This window comes from Eublepharis macularius, chromosome 1, assembly GCF_028583425.1.
Source record: "Eublepharis macularius isolate TG4126 chromosome 1, MPM_Emac_v1.0, whole genome shotgun sequence".
Classification (NCBI taxonomy): Eukaryota; Metazoa; Chordata; class Lepidosauria; order Squamata; family Eublepharidae; genus Eublepharis; species Eublepharis macularius.
This window is the reverse complement of record NC_072790.1, coordinates 96,961,157-96,985,034: the sequence shown is the minus strand read 5'-3', so window position 1 is coordinate 96,985,034 and position 23,878 is coordinate 96,961,157. Positions and strand designations below refer to the sequence as shown.

General features: G+C 40.3%; 1 protein-coding gene across 1 annotated transcript in view; it reads right to left on the bottom strand.

Moving 5' to 3' along the window:
• Positions 1-23,878, bottom strand: part of SOBP (sine oculis binding protein homolog) — a 255,682-nt gene that overhangs the window by 94,672 nt on the left and 137,132 nt on the right. Inside the window, exon 5 of the mRNA XM_055000153.1 lies at positions 12,771-12,866. Within this exon, the coding sequence (XP_054856128.1) occupies positions 12,771-12,866 (96 nt within the window). The remainder of the gene's footprint in view (positions 1-12,770; positions 12,867-23,878) is intronic.

The window sequence follows — 23,878 nt, the reverse complement described above, 5'->3', positions numbered from 1 at the left end:
TTTCAATCTTTTCTATGAGCATCAATGCTGATTACTTGAGTTTTTGTAATATATGAAACTTCCAAGACTGAGGCTTCAAACCCAATGGGAATGTCACATTAATGAGAGTGAATTAATTTATAAACTTTTGAAGCCATGAAACCTCTTAGTGAGTTTTCCGGGCAGTGTTAGGAGAAGTACAACCAAGTATTAGACCCTTTTAAATCCTGTTACAGCTTTTGGAACCTGAACAGCCCCCTTTCAATAGCTTTTGCAAGGATTTATCATACGAATCTAAGGCTGATCAAAAAACGCATCTTACCTCTCACACCCTTTGTGAGTATGTTATACACTATTACCTGGGTTTATCTCAGAGCGGGACCACAAGTGACGCCTGACACAGGTTGGACACTTGCCAGCTTCCCTCAAGTTTTGATGGGAAATGTAGGCAGCTTGGTGGAATGTTGGACAAGTGACAGTTGAAAAGTCCATTGGACAGCAGTCAGAGAGTCAAGCTGCAAGACCAGGATGCCTACATTTCCCATCAAAACTTGAGGGAAGCTGACTAGTGTCCAACCTGTGTCAGGCGTCACTTGTGGTCCTGCTCTCAGGCCCTATCAAACCAGACATGTGCTGGAAGTTTCTGGCTGAAACTTAATTCTCAGGTGCATGGCGGGGGAAGATTCAGATTGGGACTACAGCATGCATGGAAAGTGGGCTTTAGCCTTCCCCACATGACATTTTCCCTATCTGAACTGTCACTCTTTATCCCATTGTGGAAATGTATGTATATTGATGGGCTATATGCAAGTTTCCCCAATAGGAAAATTGAAGTTCCCTAGGTCAAACTCAGGTCAGGAAAACAGAATATGGGGGAGGCTTGAAGGCCACTCTTCCTGCAGGCCTAATCCAAATTAGGCCTCCACACAACAGAATTATAAGTGTACGTCTGCATGACAGGACCCATGAAGTAAGAATTTTGTGGTTTGGATCGAGGCTAGGCCCAAAACTATAGCATGGAACCAGTCCTGGCTTGATAGCACCTTCCTAAGGCTCTCTCTGAATTTAAAGTTTCATTGTATGTTTCCAGAGAGCTGGCTGAAGGTCGCAACTAGAGATGGGCACGATCCGCATTACGATCGGAAAAAAACCCACGATAATGGTGATCGCGCGATCGTGAACTGGCGGGTCGTGATCGTCCACGGCCAACGATCCAGCGGTCAGGAGAGGCCTGGATTGGGGCGATCGGGCTCAGATTGGGGATCCAGACACTCAGGCGCCACCTATCTATTCCCCTGGCAACAGAGCCAGGGGAATGCCTGAGCTCTGTTTGCCCTCCTCCTGTCGCCCTGGAAACCCCAATGGAAGCCCAGCTTTCCTTGATCAGCAGGGCTTCCTTCCAACCACGGAGCAGCTGGCGAGCGGCCAGACCCCCGCCCCCTGAGGGGAGGGGGCTTTCCGCTGCCTCCCCGTGCTCGCCAGGCCTGGCGGCCGCCACCAGTACCCACCATTCCTTTCTTGCTGGGAATACCAGCACGCTCCAGTTTGGCCTGGCAGGCGGGCACATGGGGGGTGCCGCCGGCGAGCAGCCAGACCCCCCACCCCCTGAGGGGAGGCAGCTCATCGCTGTCTCCCCCATGCCTGCCAGGCCCAGTGGCTGCCACCGCCACCCACCTTCCCACATAGCTGGGAATAGCAGCGCGCCCCACTTTGGCCTCCACGATCCACGATCCACGGCTCGGGAACGGGAGATGATCGGTGAGGATCGTTAATTTGGGATCGTGATAGGAACCAGGGAGGGCTATAAATGAGGGCTAATTGGGAAAAGGCCTTCTTGGCCTCAACATGTAAATTATAACAAGACAAGAGAGGGGTATCTTATCACTCCCTGGGTCAGTTTGACCCTGCCAGTGACGGGAAAGAATGTATACATTCCTTTGTTATTTACAGCTTTAGCCTATATGTATATCAAGTAAATTGTCTATCATGTGAGAAGAGAATGTTCCAGTAACATCCTTATATCAGGAGAAGAGAATGTTCTAATTATGTTCCTATAACATCCCTATATCAGAAATACCTTTGAGAATAAACAAAGCCTACGCAATTGATGAAGTGTCAAACTATGTCAGAGACCCAGATAATTGGTCTATAAAAGTGCTAGGCAGAAGACGCTCTGCACTGTCTCTTGGTGGGGCACAGGGACTTGTTTAGTCCTGTGTTCCCAACAGCAGTCACTGCACTGCCTCTTGGGAATTCACAAAGACCTGTTTGGTCCTGGGGTTTTCAGCCGGTGGGCCAAGAGCTCTTGTGGGGATAGGGAATTATATTTTAGTACTCTTGTGTCTGTATAGGGATTTATATTATAATACTACTATTATTGCATACTTGTATGTCCGTCTATAGGGATTTATATTATAGTACTACTCTTATTACATGCCTGTATGTCTTTATCATTATCAGTCTTGCTAACCATTGGAAACATCCAAGGGCAGATGGGCCCAGTTTTGGAGCCTTGTCTCTCTACTACTGTATCTCCTTTGTTTTTAAAATAAACCTTCAGTATTGGTTAAGATCTTGTCTGTACAAAGGTGCCTATCTGCGTCAGTAGCTCAGATTAGCAATAGGGAAAGCGAGTTTAGCTTGAACGTGACCCAAGCCTTGGTAAGGGGCTATCCCAGAACAAAAGAACCGAGGTGCCAACGGAGATTCATGGAGAGGGAGTCCCCCAGAGGAAATATTCTCACAACAACCCAGAGCAGATATGGACCTAAAAATAATCTTTCAGTTCTGTGGATCTGCTTATTTTCATGTGGTAAAATTGTTTATATAAATGCTTTCCCATGTGTGATTTTTATTTATTTAGGAAACTCCAGAGAGTCCAGCTCAATCAGATAGCATAGGTGAAGTATCCATATATGTCTGCCTGTTCCTTGGCCTCTAGGAAAATTAAGATATTCTGACAGACAGAAAATGAGAACAGGCTGTGATTGAGAGGTGAAACAAAAAAGGGAAAAGAAGATCAGAACAAAAACATATAAATAACTACACCCAAGGAGAGTGATACATGTGGAATACTAACCACGATGCAAGGTAAAGTGTGAATCACTCTTGATTACCAAATGATCGATAGGATATTTTTCCTTTTAAAAGCTGCTGGAACTTTTGGGACCATTTTTATTTTCAAGAGTCAGCTCACAGTCTGACATGTTTCAGCTACTGCCACTTCCTCATTCCATTAAACAGCTATGCTTGGATCTTCTCTTTCTTCTCCCCTGCCCCTGTCCCATGTGGGTTCTTGGTAACTGAATGCTGATCTTCCTGACAGCCAGGTTACACTTTAAACTGACAGCATTGTAAAGAATTTCACATGCCAATAGATATGCTCAAAACTTACATATATGTATTTCCAAAGGTTAAGATAAGAGCTTCTTATTAGTTTGTCTGTAAGGAAAGCCTTTGGCCTTTTGGAGAATGTGGAAGAAAATTTTGGATCAATAATTATTTTTCTGTTTTAATATTATATCTACACAGCAATTGGCAAGTTCAGAAATAACTGTAAAAAAATAGGTTATTATCAGTGCAGTCCCAAGTGTAGTTACATCCCATTGACAGCAATAGACTTAGAAGAGTGTAACTCTGCACTGAAGTCCATTACTTTTTTGTACTGGACAAAATTATGCCTGGAAATAATTTAGGGGTTGAGCATGGTACCTACGTATAGAATAACAGACAAGGATGTATAAGATTTACAGTTCCATCCTAAACAAAGTTAGAAGCAAGTAACTCTGTTAGGGATTGCACTATATAATCACTTTTTAATTAATTAATGTTTCACCTTTCTTCTTCGTGAAGCTTAAGGAGATAGTTTATGTATGATTCCAAGCAGATTTCCCATATAGGCATGAGCCAGATTGACTCAACTATATCAAGGCTATTGCATCATATACATTCAGATTCAATCATAAAAGTTTACAGTTATATACAAATAAAGGTCATGTATATATGATGGCTTGGATCCACCAAAGATTTCTGTGAATGGAAATTGCTTTCCCACTTACCTCCTCCTGCTGCAGCTCAAAATACTGCCAAAAATGCTGCTGGAGAGGGAGGAGATCTCTAGGAACAGCACAGAGGGGACTCAGAGATCTATAGCAGGAGGGCAAAATTAGCAAAAATCTCCCCCTTCCAGCCACAGAAATCATCCATGAGATCCAAATCTGTGTTCATATATGATTTTAAGAGTACTCTTTTAAAATTTATGAATATGTTTTTTGCGAGAAGGAAAGTGAGGCAGGCCTGTTACTATTGTAGCTGTTTTGTACTGTGAATTGTTCCCTGAACATATTTGGCAGTTTTAATTCAAACTATCCAGTAGTCATGCATTTCCTTGCTTATTTGTTCAAAGATGGTCTGAAGCTTTGCTTTACTAGTCTCTTATTTTCAGGGCCATGCCCTCTTAAACCAAAATTGAAGGGTACAGTATTTCTACTAGTGTTCAAATTGTTAATAATTCAAGTCTTTATGATATACTATTAGAAAAGGGAACTGTTAGGAATTTTTAAGTGTCTTCTGTGTAAATGGGTTTTGGTTCAAATCTTTGTGTGGCTATAAATCTCACTGTGTAGCCTTGAGCAAATCATTCCCTCTCAGCTTAACTTATCTCAGAGGATTTTTGCAAGGATAAATGTGATAACAATTGTGAAGCACTTGACATTGAACAATTCTGTAAAAACAATACTCTAATAAATCTAAAGTGGCATCTATGATAGTAGTAAAACCTTCAGCTATAGAATTTGACAGAATGGACTTCTGGCGCTGTGTTCAGCTAAACGGCTTCTCTGTTCCCTAAATGCCAGAATGATGCCTGTGTCCTCAAAGGCCTTATCCTTTTATTCTATTTATTTCCACTCTGCACTATTAAGGTTTTTTTCTTCATATGCACCACTGGTATAAAATGCAGAGGCAAAGTAAATCTCAGTATATGATATTTACTCCAAGCAACATCCCTTTTTTAAAAGTATGTAATGCTGTAGTTCTTGATTATTTGAAACCTTTTTATGGCAATGAAAATGGGAGGATAATATTGTTCTAAATTATTTCATAAAATTAGGTGTACAGCCTTTAAAATATGTACTGGCATCTTATCATACACAGTCCTATCGTAATAAAAGCGAAAGCAACTAATATCTTTGTTAATCTCTGTTAATTGTTAAATTTTAAGCAATTAAGAAACAATAAGTGTGGTTCCTCCCAGTGCTTAATTTTCTATTATTTGTGTTGGTATATTGCATAACTGCCTACAGAGTACACAGGTTGAGCCCACTCTGTGTCAGATGTGATACAATTATGCATGAATTGTGGGTTCTTAATTATGTGATGCCCAATTAGTCTCAGGAATATGGTACATGTGGAGAAGGGGCTTTAGCCTCCACTACCCCTGTGCCATTTTCCCAGTCTGAAAAACTATTATTGACCCCGTTGGGGAAAACCATGTGTATTCCTGGGAACACATTTGTTTCCTACATAGCACCCCGGACTGTTTCAGGTTTGTAATATGGGGGTTTAATTTCATAATATATTGTTTAAATTAAACCTTTGCATTGTTTTTTCCTGCTGCCGATGAAGAGTATGTAATATTCAAAGTGATGCGGCAGGCAAGAATATAAACGTTTCAGTAAATCAAACTACTTTGTTTAGCACCTGTTGAGGTTTCCTTCTTCATTTACTGGTCTATGTGGGTATTGCTCTCATTTTTATTATATAATATCTACAAACATTTATCATTAAAATCTGGATTGCTAGGTCTTTTAACAGTAAAGCTCTATTTTTTAATTTTAAAAACAAAAGAATTTTTTAAACTTCGAAAACTATTTTTAAAAGCTGGCAAGTGTTGAGGGTTACAGGAAAGCTCCTAGATTGACTGCCATCTAACATCCTCTCTCCTCACAAATTTCAGCTACAGAACATATGCAATTCCAAAAGCTCTAACTTTGCTTAATGGGTATAGCAAACGAGGTAATTAGTCAGGCATTGAGATGTATAAAGTAAATCTAGTTCATTCATGCCAGAATTACAAACTATCAGTGGCTAGAAAAGTTTACTAGTATATGAGAGATCCATGGTTCAAATGTCACTCTACAATGAACTCTGAAGGTGGCTTTAGATAAAATACTACCTGTCCCTCTCATCGGCAATATGAGGACAGTCACGTACTTAGTCTATATAGTTGTTGTAAAAACTAAAACCAAGGTAAAATAGGTGACGTGCTGTAAGTACTATATAAATGCTCTGTGTAATTATCATCAGTAAGCACTAAGACACCAGATTTATTTCACTCCAATACTGATACTATTCACTTTTTAAAATTTATTACTAAGACTCCAGATGGTGTTTCTTCAAAACACTGTTTTCCCTGTTGTAATACTAGCACTCAAGGGCATCCAATGAAACTAATGGGCAGTAGATTCAGGACAGACAAAATGAAACACTTTACACAGTGAGTGATTACGATGTGGAATTCACAGAGGATGCAATGTTGGCCACCAGCACAGACAGCTTTAAAAAGGGATTAGGTGAAGTCATAGTGCATATATCTCTCAATGGCTACTAGCCATGGTGACTAAAGGGAACCTCCACATTCAAAGGCAGTGAACTTCTGAATATCAGTGGCAGGAGGCAATTTCAAGGGGATGCCTTTGTCTCTATGCCTTAGCAACTGGTTGGCCATTGTGTGAAACAGGATGCTGGAGTAGATGGCACTGGTCTGATCCAGCAGAACTCTTATTATCTTCTTATCTTCGAGTTTTTCCCCTAACAAGTGCTGTATTGTGGCAATTTTGTTTTTGCTTCCAGCATAAAACGTTCAGGTATGAACTGGCTAATTTTCTTAACTGAAAGAATGATGTGGTGGTGAATGTGTGTAAACCTTTCTTTCAGCATTATCAGCTCAACCATGATTTCTTTCTTTCCATGTTCCAATCTCTCTACTCTTTGGCAAAATTGACAAGGCAAGGATAAACCCTGTCAATTTTAATACTCCCTCATAATTTGTTAAAACATTAATCGGTATCCCTGAGAAACAACCTGCTTCTTGGAATAGTAGCAGCAGCAGCAGCAGCATGAGGAAAGGGTGTTAGATACTCTGAAGAAGAGGAAAGCTATCCATCTTTCCTTCAGCCAGTGTCTATCCAGCCTTAGCCCAGGCTCCCAGCAGACGGTTGGGGATGTACATAGAGTAATGTAGGGCTCAACTGCATATTCTATTTTTTTTTACCCTGTTTATTTTTTAAGACGTTTTTTCTTTAGCACATGTAACTTCCACAATTGTTTGGATCAATAAGCAGAATGTTGTTGAGGACAAGGGTGAGGAAAAATTCAGTGCTTTCCTTCCAGGTCACTTTCTTTCTGGAAAGGCTATTCCTGAACTGCTTTTTAATCTTACTGGGCAAAAAATATAGCAAGTTTTCTCCAGTAGGAATAAAAGCAGCTCTGGGACATCTTTTTCCCTGCAAGAAAATGGCCGGGAAGAAAAGGGTCCAACTTTCCCTTTCTCCCCTCATCATTCTTCTCTATCAAACAATCCCAGAGACTGCTTTTATAAAAGAAAAAAAGTAATTTAAATTAAAAACAGGAAAAAATTAATTGTGTAGCTGAACTCATATTTTAGGTATTAAGGAATACCTGAAAAAACGCTTTACTTTTTTCCTCAGCATGGCTGAGGGCAGAAGGGGGACATAAAATTTTCTGCTTTTAACAAGGTAAGTATTCAAGTGCTCTATGTGGGGTGCTATTATGATTTTTATTAGCAAATGAACAGAAAGAAAAAGTCTGCTGTTTCACATGTTCCATTTCATTTGCCCATATAGGAACAGAACAAACCCTGATGCTCCATTTAATGTTCTTATAGCAAGATTGTGCAAGATCTTTTTAAAAATACTTTTTAGATATGTAGCCTTGTATACAAGCATCACTGCCTTGCTCTGACTTAACATGAGCCAGGGAGCTTGCAATTACTTGGGAAATAGCTCAGGAATCTGGGCTTGTAACAGTAGGGATTGTAGCCTTTTCACTATACTTCTCATTTTGCCCAGGCTTCTAAAGAAAGTGTTTAATCTGTTCGTTCTCTTGACAACCAGCAGTGGCTGGACTGAATTATTGTTCCATTATCAACTTCCAAAGAACCTTATTCTACTTTACATACAAAAACAAAAAGCTGCTTCTCTATTTCAATCAACATTTTATAGGCGTGCATGTAATTTAATTATAAAATTCTCACTGTTCAGTAATACTGGATTGATCTGCCAGTCAAGCCACTACGTTATCCTAATTTTGTTACAAAATATTTGTATAATGTACTAGTCCCCCATTTTTATCATGTGACAACCTCCAGGAAACCTAATTTTCCAAGTGACTGAATTCACTGGTAATTCACAAGGAAAATTCTGTACCCTTGATGACTCAAGCATTCTTAACTACCAAGTTTCATATCTGGTTTCCTATGTTCTTTATTAAATGTTACAGAATACAGCACACTTTGGATTTAAAGTGGGAAATCAATACCATAAAGTAGTCTCATAACTGTATAGTGGATTTCTGGGCTGTTTTGCCAGCCAAAACTGTAATTGTCATAGTTTTCCTAATAAATAGACCTGTCATATGCATGAACAGAATTTGATTTTGTTTAAAGTATTTTATTCTTTTCCCAATTTACAGTGTACCTGTTTTTATGTAAAGAGCAATGAAGTTCCATTTGACATACCAAGAAATACTTATCTCATAGATACAAACATTGCAGAGATACACATGGCCTGTAAGATATAAAGGTTATTAGGGCTAGAAATCTGTCCAAGTACTTAGGAGTTAAGGCTGTTAATGCGTCCCTGTGACCTAGGATGTTAACATTCTCACCATGCACACTTCTTGTTCTTCTGAGAGCATGCTAACAAACAGCTTCCATCAGTGCCTGATCCCCTCGCTTCACCCTGGCAGAAGAATCATTTCCCAGACTGAAGAGACTGCACTTTGCTACAACAATCCATACTGGAAAATGGCATCTGAACCCTAAAGCTAAGAAAGTACCTAAGCTTCCAATTCCCTGTGAAAGACTATTATAAAACTTACTGTGCACCACAGTAAGAGAACTCTAAGGATTTTCCTAGTCTCCTAAGAATAAACAAGTTTCAATTTCTCTTTAAATTTAAAATATATTTTTTGCTGCTTTAAAAAAAGAACCAACATCTGTCTCCCACCATTAATGACTAGCTAAGTTTTTCCTCAGAGATACAGCTATCCCTGTTTTTTCCCCTTGTTTCCCCATGTGCCCAAAGGAAATTGCTAGTAAAAATACAAAACTACAGAAGAGGAGGATTGTTGTTCCCCTTGAATTCTAGAAATTATGTATATCTGCTGAATAAGCAAAATATAAATAGAAACTGAAATTTGAGTATAACATGATAGATCAAAAATCACAAAGATAAATTGGCTGTGTAACCAACTGTGCACTGGAATGCCTATGCATATGGGTACAGATGCCATCCTTGTACACTGAACTGTATTCAAGTACATATTTGAATACCTGAATCTACATTCTGCTAGAACTAGTCATACATTCATACCTTTTTAATAGGCCTAGGGTTAGGTCAGCAAGTTTTCATCTCATTAATGTACAGTACCAAAATCCTAGCAAAATCTGTGAAAGATGTTCTTTTGAAACCTTTTTCCCATCCATAAAACAAATGAAAGATAACACATTGTTTTGAATAATTACTTCTTTAGATTAATTAATCTTTTGTAAAAAAGATTTGTTTCTAAACTAGATCTGCCAGTCCTCCCATGGAGATGGGGAATCCCCTGCTTCCAGCATCTGCTCCCTGCCACCACTCACCTGGTCAGTGAGGGGGAAAGGCCCCAGGGAATGTCATCATGCTCCCTACCCTTCACCAGAGTCAAAATTGGCTAAAATCAGCTAAAATTGGCTGTGAAGGGCAAGAGCAGGCCTGCCACCGGGCACTTCCTGAAATGACATCGTTGTGCCTGCTGGCAGTGCATGTGAGAAGAAAGCACAGGTAAGTGCCAAGTCTCTCCCCTCCCTCTGGGAAATAAGGCCCCCTGGCAACCCTATAATATTGAGTATACCAAATAAATACTACTGACCCATCTAACTCAGTATTGCCTACTCTGAGTCCAGACACAGAAAAGTCTTTCACAGGATCCTACTCTCTGAGGTCCCATAATTGTCCGTGTCAGATATTGAACCTGAGACGATCTTCATGCAATGTATGTCATCAGGTGATGCTTGACTCACTGATATACTGTACTTCTAGAGTCAAGTAAATGTTTTGTGGAAGTGATGGCTTTTAAGAATGTGCCACTATTCTGTTTACCTATTATAACAAAGCTTGCATTTCTTTGTGTATGTAAAACTCCTTTTGATTTCAGCAACTATGGAATGCATTAGGGTTGCAGGCTAAGGAGTTTAAAGTTATCTAACATCAAAAGAAAATAAATTCATTCATTTACCTTATATAAATTTGTTTTGTAATAGTTTTGAAGATGTCATGGCTTACACTGAAATATACATTGACTCAAATGGGAGCAGGTCCACATATCTAAATCCACCCTTTATAAACATGTAAACTTCACAGATGCTATACAGTGGACATATCTGCCCCCAACAGCAACTCGAAAATACTGAACCAATTAATCATTAGTAGAAATCATTTAACAACACACACCTATCAAGTAACTTCTGGTATTCTGAATTCATAGCCTATTAAACAATTCTGTTATAAATATACATATAAAAGCATTTTAGTTGAATGGAGCATTCATGCAATTTGTTCATAGACAATCTTGTGAAAACTGAATTCACACACACTTGTTCATCACTTGAAAATGGCAACTTCATATGTGTGTGTTTGAAACAATCATCATGCATCTGACAAATCATCATGCATCTGCCACCACCTAGACAATAACTTACATTTCATATGATATAATTGCAGACAATAGGTTTCAGTAGATTCTGAAAAACAGGATTCGACTAGATTCTGAAATACATGCAGCTCATGGGATTGTCTATGAACATGCTATACTTATGCTTCACTTTGACAAAATGTTCTCACATGCACACACCTCATGAAAAATTTCTTACTATAGTTGCAAATCTGAACTGGCCTACTGAGATTCAAATACAGAGGGCATTCCCAGATAATGGGATTTGACCAAGAAGCTTTTATACTATAGTTAATTTGGGAAATCTCTTGTTTTTGTGCTGCTTTGACTTACATCTGTAACAGATCTTGAGACTGACTATCCAGAATTAGGGGAAACACAAAATTTAAGGAAAGAAACCTTCAGCAGTTATGGGCATGAATTACGATCTGGGTTGTCCCAGAGCCCCGATCAGTTTATGGAAGCCATCATCCCTCAGATTTGATTATAATATGGCCTGCTTCACAATGTTGTTGTAAGGTTAACTAAATTAATGTATGGCAAGTTTCTGAGCACGTAAAAAAGCACTATAAAAATACTAAGAGAGCAATCCTAAACAGGTTGACTCAGCATCCTACTCAAGTCTAGTTAATGCAGATTACTCCCAGGAAAGTGTTCTTTTGAGTATACTTTGATCAGTGCACCATCCCTACCCACACACATACTTTTGGTGCTGTGTCAGACACAGCTTAGTCTGGCCACAATCTCTACATCCCCATTTTTTATTATAAATATGATGATAAAATCTCATGGATCTAAGGGGGTATCTTAACAGTACTAATCTCAGTGAAATTATTTTATGGCCTCTTTCCTATTACTTTTCTTTCTTTACTTATTAAAAAACAAACCTGCTATAGCCCTTCAAAATTAGTTGCTCCTTTATTCTGTATAAGTATTGCCATTGATAGAAATATTTCCTGCTTTACTTAATACAACAGAGAAACCAACCCATAAAAGGGAGACATTGCCATATACCTTTCAGGATCTTAAAGCTCTGTTAAGTAAATGACAATTTATTTTCTCTTTGTGTTAAGTAAAGAAGAGAGGAAATATTATTGCTTGATGTGCTCATTTTACACACTAATAAAAACCATTAGGGTCCAAATGCTTTGTCAGATAGAAATGTAAGAGGCATTCCTGTTGGCTGCTAATTTTGCCTAGCTGCAAATACTAAAATGAACAGCAAATTAATCCTGCTCTGGAACAGATATCCGTTCACAGCTGATATAATCTCTCTTATGGCTTGTAAACATTCCAGGCTCCTTGTCAGTGCTTTGCTGGCTTTCTCCCATTCTCTGACAAAGAGAACAAGAAAAAAGCTCTTAATATATTTTTCAACATGATATTTGAATTCTAAAGGGAGTACTGCGTGTCAGCGTTTCTGTGTTTTAAATTTTTTTCTGAAAAACAATGAAATTACTAAAATGTAGAAAAGGGGAACAGGGGAAGGGAAAATCGTTTTGTCATTTAAGTAACATTGCTGTCCCTTTCTGTCTCCTTTTTCCTTTCATGAGCTTTACTAGCCATGCCTTAGTTTTAGCTACTTCTTGAATACTTTCCAATGGGACATTTTATTTCAAAATACTATTGCAAGGCCATTCCAGTTCTATAATGAATCATAAAAGATTTGCAAGCAAATTGAGAGGTCAAAATTGTTCAACTATATCAGAATCAGCATTAGCAATCGGTACAGGTTATTTTTTCATTATGTTACGTAATAACGAACAAAAGCTTTTCAAAAACTGTTTTCACTGTGCTAAAGTAACAATCTAGACTTGTTGTAAGTATGTTATTCTTACAAGTAGTTCGCAGTTATTCTTGAAGGCAAGTCTTGGAGTTTCCTTAGCATAGTGCTGCTGGGGGAAATTTTCAGCATGTCCATCTTCATCTCTAGCCTGAAGGGAAATATAATGGCCTATTTAGGGACTTACAAATAATGGAAGGAAAAAAATAAGCTAAATGCATAACAGCTCAGATAATTAAAACAAACGGGAATCCGAAAACACAACAATATTAAGAAGTTTGCTTAAATACGCAGTACACCTTTTAGATAACTGAACTTGGAATGCTCTTTACATGATTAAGGAAGAACATACAAATATATTTTGGTGTAAGAGTTTAAAACAACGAAGAGACAAGCCACAAAATGAAGCATTTCAGCTAACAATTTTGAGTATTTGGGAGTTTCTATTTACTTTGTTGCAGTTTAAGGATTATGTTACATACATGCTAGTTCTTTAACCTTAAAACAATGCTCAACCAGTAATATGCTTCCACTTTCATTAAAAAAAAAACAATAAGGTAGTTCCCTTTAAAACTGGTCACTCATGATTTACAATTTAATACTATTAAATGGATTTCCCCCTTATTCTTTAAATAAAGATCTGAAAGGAGTAATTAAAAGAGGGCAATCAACTATGTTAAAATATTTAATTTAAGAAGGTGCATTAAAATTGTAGTTTATTTTGATCTACACTATTAATTAAGGAAGCTGAAGTTTAAATGGAGACATTAATGCAATCCATTAGCAAAGATACTGCTTGCATGCAGAATTTTCCTTCTAATCTACAGCCATATTCTGGTTTAGAGTTAAAGCTAAGCAAGAGAGGTAGGTGAAAGGAGGAGTGTCAGCAGTCTGCTCATTACACCGTTCATTTGGATGACACTTGCACTCTGTTCTACTCTCATCTCATCTAATCCCTGACTGTTCACTCTCCCTCTCTCCCGGCCTCCTGAAATTCACAGCTGAGCTGTCTCCCTCACATATGGCTTGCATATAATTATGCATATTCCATTTTACACTGCATTAAAATTATGAGCTTCTGGCTTCAGGCCAGCTTATTTAAATAAGACCCAGTGAACTTGGAATAGGAGAGAGGGGGGGAGGGAGCTGTACAGCCAGCAGCAGGTAGCTCTGTCTCCTGCTCTTACAATTAAATCTGTGTCTACTCTAAAAATGAAACAGAATTACGTGCCGTGATATATTGATCCAAAGTATGTTTGGAATCTCTTTAACACATATCTATGGCAGACATTAAGCCTTCCTTAATGTAGTGAGAACTGTCTATTTTTATGTGTCACATGTAAGAGGTTTTGATTTTTGTTAGTGTTGTCATTCATAGGAGATATTTGCACCTTATACATTCTGTGTCATGCTGTTTGCCTTCAGAAAAGCTGTTCGACCTTATTTGTGAAGGTAACAAAATCTATTTGGAAGTCTGTGACAGTATTAAGGGAACAAATGATTGGTAAAAGTATGTATTTATTTATTTAATTTATTTATATCATATTTGTATTCTGCCCTCCCCACAATCGGGCTCAGGGCAGATAACAACCTTAAAATCATTTAAAAATGTTTCATATTAAAACATCATATAAAAATAGCAACACTCTTTTCCTGGTGGCAGCAATACAGCTATTAATGAACAATACAGCAATACAACTAGATATAGCAGGACAGTAACAGCAGCTGAAAAACAAACAGTGGTGGACAGCTTTCACAGGGAGGGGGGTAGATGTTGCATCTTATGGCCAGCGGAGGCCCAACCTCAGCCATGAGCCTGGCGGAACAACTCTGTCTTACAGGCCCAGCGGAAAGATAGTAAATCCTGCCAGGCCCTGGTCTCAGTAGACAGAGCATTCCACCAGGTAGGAGCCAGGACTGAGAAAGCCCTGGGTCTAGTTGAGGCGAGGAGGGCCTCCTTGGGGCCAGGGACCGATAACAATTTTCTCCTGATCGGAGGGTCCTCTGGGGAATATATGGGGAAAGACGGTCCCTCAAGTACGCTGGCCCCAGTCCGCACAAGGCCTTATAGGTCAATACCAGAACCTTGAATCTGATCCGGTACGCCACTGGCAACCAATGCAGCTCACGCAGTATTGGCGTAATATGCACCCTATCTGGTGCTTTCATAATGACATGCACCGCTGCATTTTGCACCAGCTGTAATCTCCGGGTCAGGCTCAAGGGTAGGCCCACATAGAGTGAGTTACAGTACTCTAACCTGGAGATGACTGTTGCCTGGATCACTGTAGTTAAGTCACAGGTAGACAGGTAGGGGACAAGTTGCCTGGTCTGCCACAGGTGGAAAAAAGACCTGACAACCACTGCGACCCGTGCCTCCATTTTCAGGGAGGCATCCAGGATCACCCCCAAGCTCCTGACCCTTGGAACTGGCACAAGCTGTGCCCCATCAAGGGCCGGGAGCCAGAGTCCTGAACCCAGTCCCCCGTGGCTCAAGTACAGGACCTCCATCTTTGTTGGGTTCAGTTTCAGTCGACTCTGTTTCAGCCTATCAGTCATGGCTGCAAATGCAGCTTCCAGGCCATCTGGGGCTGAGTCGGGCCGTCTATCCATCATCAGATACATCTGGGTGTCATCTGCATATTGATGACACCTAAGCCCAAAACTTCGCACCAACTGGGCAAGGGGGTGCATATAGATGTTAAACAATAAAAGGGAGAGTATTGCCCTCTGTGGGACCCCGCACACCAATGGGTGACAAGGTAACAATTTCTCTCCAAGCGCCACCCTCTGTCCCCGACTGTGGAGAAAAGAGACAAGCCACTGTAAGGCAGTCCCTCGAATCCCCACATTGGCGAGGTGGTGAGTCAGAAGATCATAATCAACTGTGTCAAACGCTTCTGACAAATCCAATAATATCAGCAGTGCTGAACCGCCTCGATCCAGATGTCTGCGAAGGTCGTCCGTGAGGGCGACCAGCAGCATCTCTGTCCCATGTCCCGGCCAGAACCCAGACTGAAAGGGATCTAGGGCCGAGACATCCTTCAGGAAACCCTGTATCTATTCCACTGCCACCTGCTCAATCACCTTTCCCGGAAACAGGAGGTTCAAAACTGGGTGGTAATTGACCAGGGCAGTAGGGTCCAGTGATGTAGACCACATATAGGGCTTATCAAATGCTCAACAATCCTATTCCCTTTGCAATCCTAGGCAGGTAATATAAACTTTGCCCAGTCCTTTGGGAAGTAGTTGGTAAAGTCACAGAGCATGAGTTATTCAGGCCTGATCTAAGTTTTGACTAACAGTCCAAGGATGTCAATGGAAAGAATCCTACCTGTATCACTGATATTGGTTCAGATTAATCACTGAGACTATTTCAGGATTTATTAATAAAAAAACACTCTTATCTTCAAACAGACCTTGTCTTTTAAGTCTTGTTACTCTTGACTCACTCTTGCTTTAATAGCAAAAATCAGCAGTCTTAATGGCCATGTTAATTTAACATTCTGATATGAGCTTTCCTAGCTTAGAGTGGTATCACAGGATTCCACTGTTTCCTTCTACCAATCTAAACATGGCTGGCAGGTCATTGATACATATTTCCACCATGGTTTAAAAACAAAAAGTAGCCACACTGACAAAAGCTGAGAGTAAGTTATGTGCAGTTTTAGCTGGTAAAAAAAATGTAGAGGTGTTGGGATGAGCTTACTCAACATGTAACCAGAAGCAAGTTAGCAAGAACAATCCACCTGACAAGCAGACACGAACCCTGACAGACAGTCAGAAAGCAAAAAATGAAGACAAATCAGAGGCCGGATCCACAGCACCACAGACAGCTTCAAGTAGCAGACAACTTGGATTCTCAAGTTCCAAAATTACTGACTGAGAATTTATCTATGAGTCTTCTTGCCTGCCTTATGCTCTGCAGGCTGACTAAAGATTATACATGGGCATGAACCACAAAAAAACCGAACCATGGAGTTCGTGGTTCATTGTGTTTTCACAAACCAGGATTCACGAACCTCCACGAACTGAAGCAAGTTCACGAACCAGTTTGTGGGTCGTGGGGTTTAAATGCCCCTTTCTGGCTGCTTACCAGCAGCAGGGAAAGGGGCATTTGATAGTTTAAAGGGCCCTTTCCTGATGCTTGCAAGCAGCAAGTCCCTTTAAACTGGCAGGTGGCGGAGGGGATCCCCCCTGCCCCCTGCCAGCTGATAGTTTAAAGGGACCTGATGCAAGCAGAAGGAAAAGTTTAAATGGCCATTTAAACTGACAATAATATCAGCAGCGGCACGGAAAGGGGCATTGCCCTTTAAAACAAACCAAACAAACCAGTAGACCAGTTCGTGGAAGTTCATGGAAATGAGCTTCCACGAACCACTGGTTCGCGACCCACTGGTTTGTGGGTTTTTTTGGTTCATATTCAGGTTCATGCCCATCTCTACTAAAGAGCAGCTAGTTTAAGACATAACTCTTGCGTTCCATCGCTTTTTAAGAGGATTATTAGTGTCTTTGGTGAGAGGTGATTGGAGATCATGCACTTTTTGGTTAAAAAAGCAGCTTCAGGGGTCACTTTTTAGGGGGCAAACAGCATGAAAATGTAAAGCAGTCCCTCACCCTGCAAGTCATCCACAACAGGAAACTTTAAAAAATGTAACAATGAGTAGAAGGAGGAAGAAACACAGATCATGTGTAGTTTGGTTCATATTTTTCATATCCATCTTCATTTACAAGGGTCAGAAAACAGAAAGATGAGGACTGGGGGGCCCTTGTAAACAAAAAGGTACAATTTCATGATAGGGCTATAGTAGGGACAGTGGGAATTGGGAAAAATTATCCCCATCTCCTTCATGTATGAATAGAAAGTAATGCCACCACCAGCAATTCCATGTGACTGTTCAACAATAATGCCAAATCCTACAAACTTCTGCAGAAGAAGGAGGGGAGGAATGATTGTGATTAAGATACCAACCATACAATAGTCAACAATTTAAGCATGAAGTTATACATTCTAGATATTTGTGATTCATAATACTGGAAGGAGCAAGGAGAAGATGATAACACCGCAACAAACTGTGTTCATGCCCAACTGCAGTTTAATTTTGGTTTGTTGTGATGTCTGATTGTGGCCACAATTTGCTAACTCTTAAATGTAACATTAAGGTATTTCTTTTGTTCAAACTCAGATAAAATAAGAGAGCACTTTTAACGTACACATCAAGCCTAAATATACATCAAACCTAAATGTGCCATTAAAACACGTATTTTTGGTATTTTTGTCTCTAGTTGTATTTTTTTAAACAAAAAGCACTATGGCAGGGACAATCCTATGCAGAAGACTCCTGGTGGGAGTAGGGGTTTCTTAATTCTTCCAGCAGTTTTTCTTCTAAAACTATGCCACACTTGGTTATTGCTTGACTTTATTTTCACGTCTTACCGGCTCCGGTATGTCATGCAAAGCTCCCGCAAGGACAATGTCTTCCTGGCGCGATTTTGCGCGAGAACCGGAAAACTGCTCCAGGAAGACGTTGTCCTTGTAGGAGCTTTGCACGATGTACTGGGGCCGGTAAGACATGTGAAAACGGCCTATCATTGAACCTAATGGAGGCAGCCTTTGCCACAAGAGTAGTTTGTTCATCATATGCTGAAAGCTAAGAAAATAGTTTTGAAGTCTGCCTTAAAAAAATGACCTGAAACCTTTGCAACAAATTGTTCATAAATTAAAGCCTGTCATTGTTTTTAGCCTTTCATTTGTAAAAGACTACTAAACATTCTTTCAACAATAACATTTCATTGGGACCTGCTTTCAAATGTCTGCTTAGGTCTGGGAGTTCCAGCTGATCACAAATAATCTACATGCACAGTACAAGCATGGGAACAGACTACTGTGAATAACACCAGCCCTTCTCTAAATTCAACTAAGTAATTTACATCACCTAAAAATTAAATGCCCTGACCTGGATAGCCCAGGTAAGCCCTATCTTGTCATATCTTGGAAGCTAAGAAGGGATGGCCTTGATTTGTAATTGGGTGTGAGACCAAGGTTGCAGAGGCAGGCAATAGCAAACCACCTCTATTAGTCTCTTGCCTTGAAAACCCTCTGGGAGTCACCATAACTCAGCTGTGACTTGATGGCACTTTCCTCCACCAATAATTAAGCAGAAAGTAAAAACTAACCACATGCTTTCATAACAGGTGAAAGGACCCACGAAATTCAAACAATGTCTCTTCAGAAATCTCTGGATTTTTTTAACTTTATGTATTTTCCCAGTTTTATACATATATTCTTCTTTTATGTTCAAATATCATGTAAACTTAAAATAAATGAATTATTTTGAATTTCAGTATTTTGCAATGGGGTCTTTCAACTATGTCTACTCACATTGCCACCATCGTCCACATTTACCAGAATTATGAACAGATAATACTGTGTGGTTCTTTTTATAAGAGGATTTTTAAAGCCAAGGAATGGTGACAGAATACCATGCGTTTTGTAGTTTTTGACTCACTCTTGTTTGGAGACAGAGAGAGTAAGAAAAATTCTCTATATCCACTGTACTTTGACATTTTATTTATTTATGTATTTATTTATTTATTTCAAATTTCTATTCCAGTAGAAATGGGCCCAGTATAGGCATACTGCATAATTTAGAGTCTTAAAACTTATCACTCATGTCTGTCTCACTATGAGGTCATTTGCCTGCCCACACTATTAACTCAAGCTTTAAAATATTCTTTACTTCTATAAAATACCAATGCACTTTGCATTTTATTTCAGATTCAGGCTAGGAATGAACCATTCCTAAGTGAACACTGTCAGTGGAGACCAAACTAGTTATGTCTGAGGCCAGCGGGGGAAGGGCAAAAATAATTGTGGAGAAGAAAGGAGCAAGGAATCTGATCCTAAGAAATTTTCTGTCAGTGTAACACCCATTATCCCGTAAACATGGGGTAGCCTATACCATGGCAAAGACATGAACCATTAGTTGTCCCTGGTTTATAAAGCACCACATTTTCAGGTGATTTAAAAAGATCTGGATCTTACCTACCTCCGCAGCAATTATTTTTCAGTGACTTGACAGAAGATACTCTGATTTTTACTGTACATGTATGCATGAATGTGAAACCCATTACTACAAATTTCATTGTCCAATCCTTAATTCCTGGTCCTATTACTATAGACAATATTATAACAAATAATTTCATATTTCTTATTATAAAACTAGGCAAAAGGTATGCAGCCACAATCCAAGGCGGTGTTTAATATGCTAAAGGTCTATGGATTTCAATATGTACTGGAATTGTGCCTTTGTGTTTTCAATAAGTGGTAGCTAATATAAAGCATGCTCTAGTTATTTATATATGCCAGAGCCATAGACATGTAGCCCCAGTTCTGCACTAGTCATGAATCATACAAGACTGTTGATAGCCCCATGGGTCCACAGGAATCTTCATCGTCAGTTTGCCTGGGACATCTGTGATTTTATCATCAGCATCCCAGGTAAACTGGTGTCCTGGAATGTTTAGATTCTGAAGAGTTTCTAAATTTTTGTTTTTTAAAAAATGATGCTGTCAGCACTAGAGCATTACATTTCAGTGCCTTTACATCAACGATGGAGGCATATTCACAAATCTGGTAGGGGAGGAGTAAAAGAGAGAAATTAGCAGGATTGGCTTGACACTGTTCATATGTACTCTAGCAATAGCTGAAACTGGCTAATACTTGTATTTGTTTTGTGTTCCTGTCTACATTTCCTGTCCTGTGTATTTGTTGAATAATATGGTTTTTCATAATTTTGAACTGTTTATACACTGTGATTATTTGATGTTTTCTCCTGTGTTGCTAGTGCTTTTAATTAACGATGGCCCAAGACAGCAATTCTCTTTAACAGTATCATGTGATCTCCTTTCCCATTCTAAAAGTTTCTGGATTTCTAAAATATGGGGGATGGGAGAATTCAAACAAGCCCATGGAAAGCTAGCTGAAAAGGCTATGCTATTTTGGATATTGGTATATTTTTATATAAACTAAATGACAGCATAGCAATCTATATAATGTAAGTGATTTAAAAATGCAGCCAGATTCCTATGTAATGTTCTTTCAAACGAATATGACAAGTATATCCAGGTACACAATATGTGTGTGTTAGCTAGATGTTTCTGCTACTATCATCTACTCTGAAAAGTTTAACCATGTTTCTCATTCAGCAGATATTATTAGGTTTCAAAATTAGCATCCCACTGAGATTAAATCAGGGAATTTCACATAACGTTTGTTAGCTGTTGTTTCATTCAGTCCGGCTACAGTTACAAAATACAACAGTGCTTCAGTTTGCACTGTGAAATCTGGGCTTTTTTCCCAAGGTCTTGGAGCATCCTTTTGGAAAAAGTATACGTAGATTGCAATAAAAGCAAAAGGAGCAGAAATTCTTCATGGATCTTTTTTGCTGCTATTAGCCAGTTCTGCTCACCTTCTTGTAATATCAGTCAATAGTTAGCAAACTCATCCATTTTACATACCCTTTCTAAAATATGTAGATAGAAACTGGGAGCCCACAAGGACTTGTGGAGGGCATCTCATTTCCCCCTCCCCCACTATTGCCTCTTTCTCTTCTCTGGCAGCCACAATACCCTTTTCTTGCTTCCTATCCCCTATTCATCCTATCTTTATCTGCTGTTCTGTCTTCAACTTTCCCTCCCTCCCCCTCCCAAGAGCCTCACCTGAGATAAAGTCTAGGCCAGTTGTGCAGTGCCATGCCAGCTGTCATGATGGGTTGAGTTGTGTGGTGCTGCATGGTGGGGAACCTGCAAGGACTTGTAGGGAACACCTTACTCTCCTCTGTATCCCCTTCCCCATACTACCTCTGTCCTCCCGGCAGCCCCCATATCCACATTTCTCTGTTTCCTTTTCTTGCTTCCCATCAACCAACTTAACATTTATCTGCCCCCATCTTCAGCTATATTATAACCCACCTTTCTCCCCAGTGGAAACCGAAAGCAGTTTGCATCATTCTTCTCTCCTCCAGTTTATCCTCACAACCCTCTGAGGTAGTTTAGGCTGAGAGTGTGCACGTGGCCCAAGATTACTTAACAAACTTCCATGGCAGAATAGGAATTTGAATCTGGGGCTCCCAGATCTTAATCTGAAACTCGAACCACTACACCATGCTAGTGTTTGTGGGGTGGCTGCTGTTGAACATCAGCAAGCAGTTGGATCTGAGTGAGTCATCTAAGTTGTGTGGTGGCAAGCTGCCCAAGGATGGTGCCAGGCCCGGCTCTAATTAGTCCTTCCCTAAAGGCCAAAAGGGCCCTGCCCCCTCCCTCTGCCTTTTACTGACAGAAATCAAATCTGGAAGGGTAGCAATACTGTTGTGGTTTCCTCACAACAGCCCTTGAGGGCATTCATTTCTTAAAACTGCAGGTGCTGTTTTTATCAGGGGGAGGGTGTTAATCACTAATGCATTTTTGTTTTAGATTACAGATTTTTTTGCAACTCTGGCTTTTCTCAGGTTTGTAGAAAGATATGTCTTGCCTGTCCATCACTCCAATCTCAGGTTTAAATATCCATAGACAAGGCCATGTTGACAATTAGATATGTTAACAAGTGGAGACATCTCATTTTCCCTTCCCTATTTCCTCTTTCCCCTCCCTGAAAGTCCCATAGACACCTTCCATTTCCTATTTCTTTTTGTCCTTCCCACCTACCAGCCAACCTATCTTCATCTGCTACCATCCTCAGCTTTCCCTCCTTCCTTTCTCCCTGTAGCCTCTACACAGAACTATGGCCCAGTTGCCCATTGGCTGCTGCTTGATCCAGTTGTACTAGTAAATCCACAAGAACTTGTGCGGGTACCTCGCTTTCCCCTGTATCCCTCTTCCCACACTATTTCTTATTCTTCACCTGCCAACTCCCATATCCTAACCCTTCCCTGCTTTTTTCTCTCCTCACCCACCCACCAAGCTACTTTTCATCTGCTCCCCCATCTTTGATTATATAGAAGATTGAAAGAAGCTTACATCATACTCCTCTCATCCATTTTACCCTCACAACAGCCTGGTGAGGTAGGTTAGACAAAGAGTATGTGACTGGCCCGTCATCACTCAGTAAATGTCAGTGGTAGAGTAGAGATTCAGAACTGGGTCTCCCAGATTAGGGTTGCTGGTGGGGGACAGAGGACCCCCTGGTCTCAACCTTCTACCTCCACCACTACTCACCTGGTCAGCAAGGGAAAAGGTGCTGGAACAGGCCTCCCAGGGCATGCTCCCAGTACAGCACGATGACATCACTCCCAGGAGTAACATAATTGTGCAGGCCTTGGGAGTGCTCCTGGGCTTTGTGCCAAACCAAATTGGCCCATTTGGGGGGCCTAAATTGGCTTAGCACAAAACCCAAGAGAACTCTTGGAGCCTGCATAATGATGTCATTCCTGGAAGTGATGTCATCGTGCCATGTTGGGAGACCACATGCACAGATGTTCAACAGGTAAATGCTGGGTCCTCCCCGCTTCCACTAGAAGGGTAAGGGGACCTAACAACCCTATCCCAGATCCTGTTCTGAAACTCTTACCACTATACACTGGTGTTCATGGGATGGCTGCAGTTGAACAGCAGCAAGCAGCCAGGCCTGGGTGAGTTATGGCATTCTTATGGAAGCAAGTCACCCTGTGGTTGTTGCTGGGGCAAGGCCCAATTAGTTTTCCTTCAAGGGCTAACAACCCTGGAAAGGGGCTGCCCTCTTTACTTGCCACTCAGGGCATTTGTTTTTTAAAGTAGCATGTACAACATATATTATTTGGAGGCAGAGGTTAATTCACCAATGTATTTTCTTTTTTTTTTTAGATTTCAAATTTTTTTGGTTCCCTAGCAACAGCTGATAACGGCATTCATTTCTTAAAGCTGCAGGTGCTGTTTTAATGGAGGGGTGTGTGAGTTAACCACCAATGCATTTTTTTTTAGATTACAGATTTTTCTGCAACCTTTGGGCTTTTCTCAGATTTGTAGAAATATATGTCTTGTCTGTCCATGGCTCTAATCTCTAGATTTAAGTATCCACAGATTTGGCCACGTTGAGAATCCAGCCCTCCTGGCCTGCAGACCCAGTTGTTAGGACGGAGGGCTGCCTTTTCCACCCCAGAAGGAGAAAATGGCAGAGTATGCCGCTGG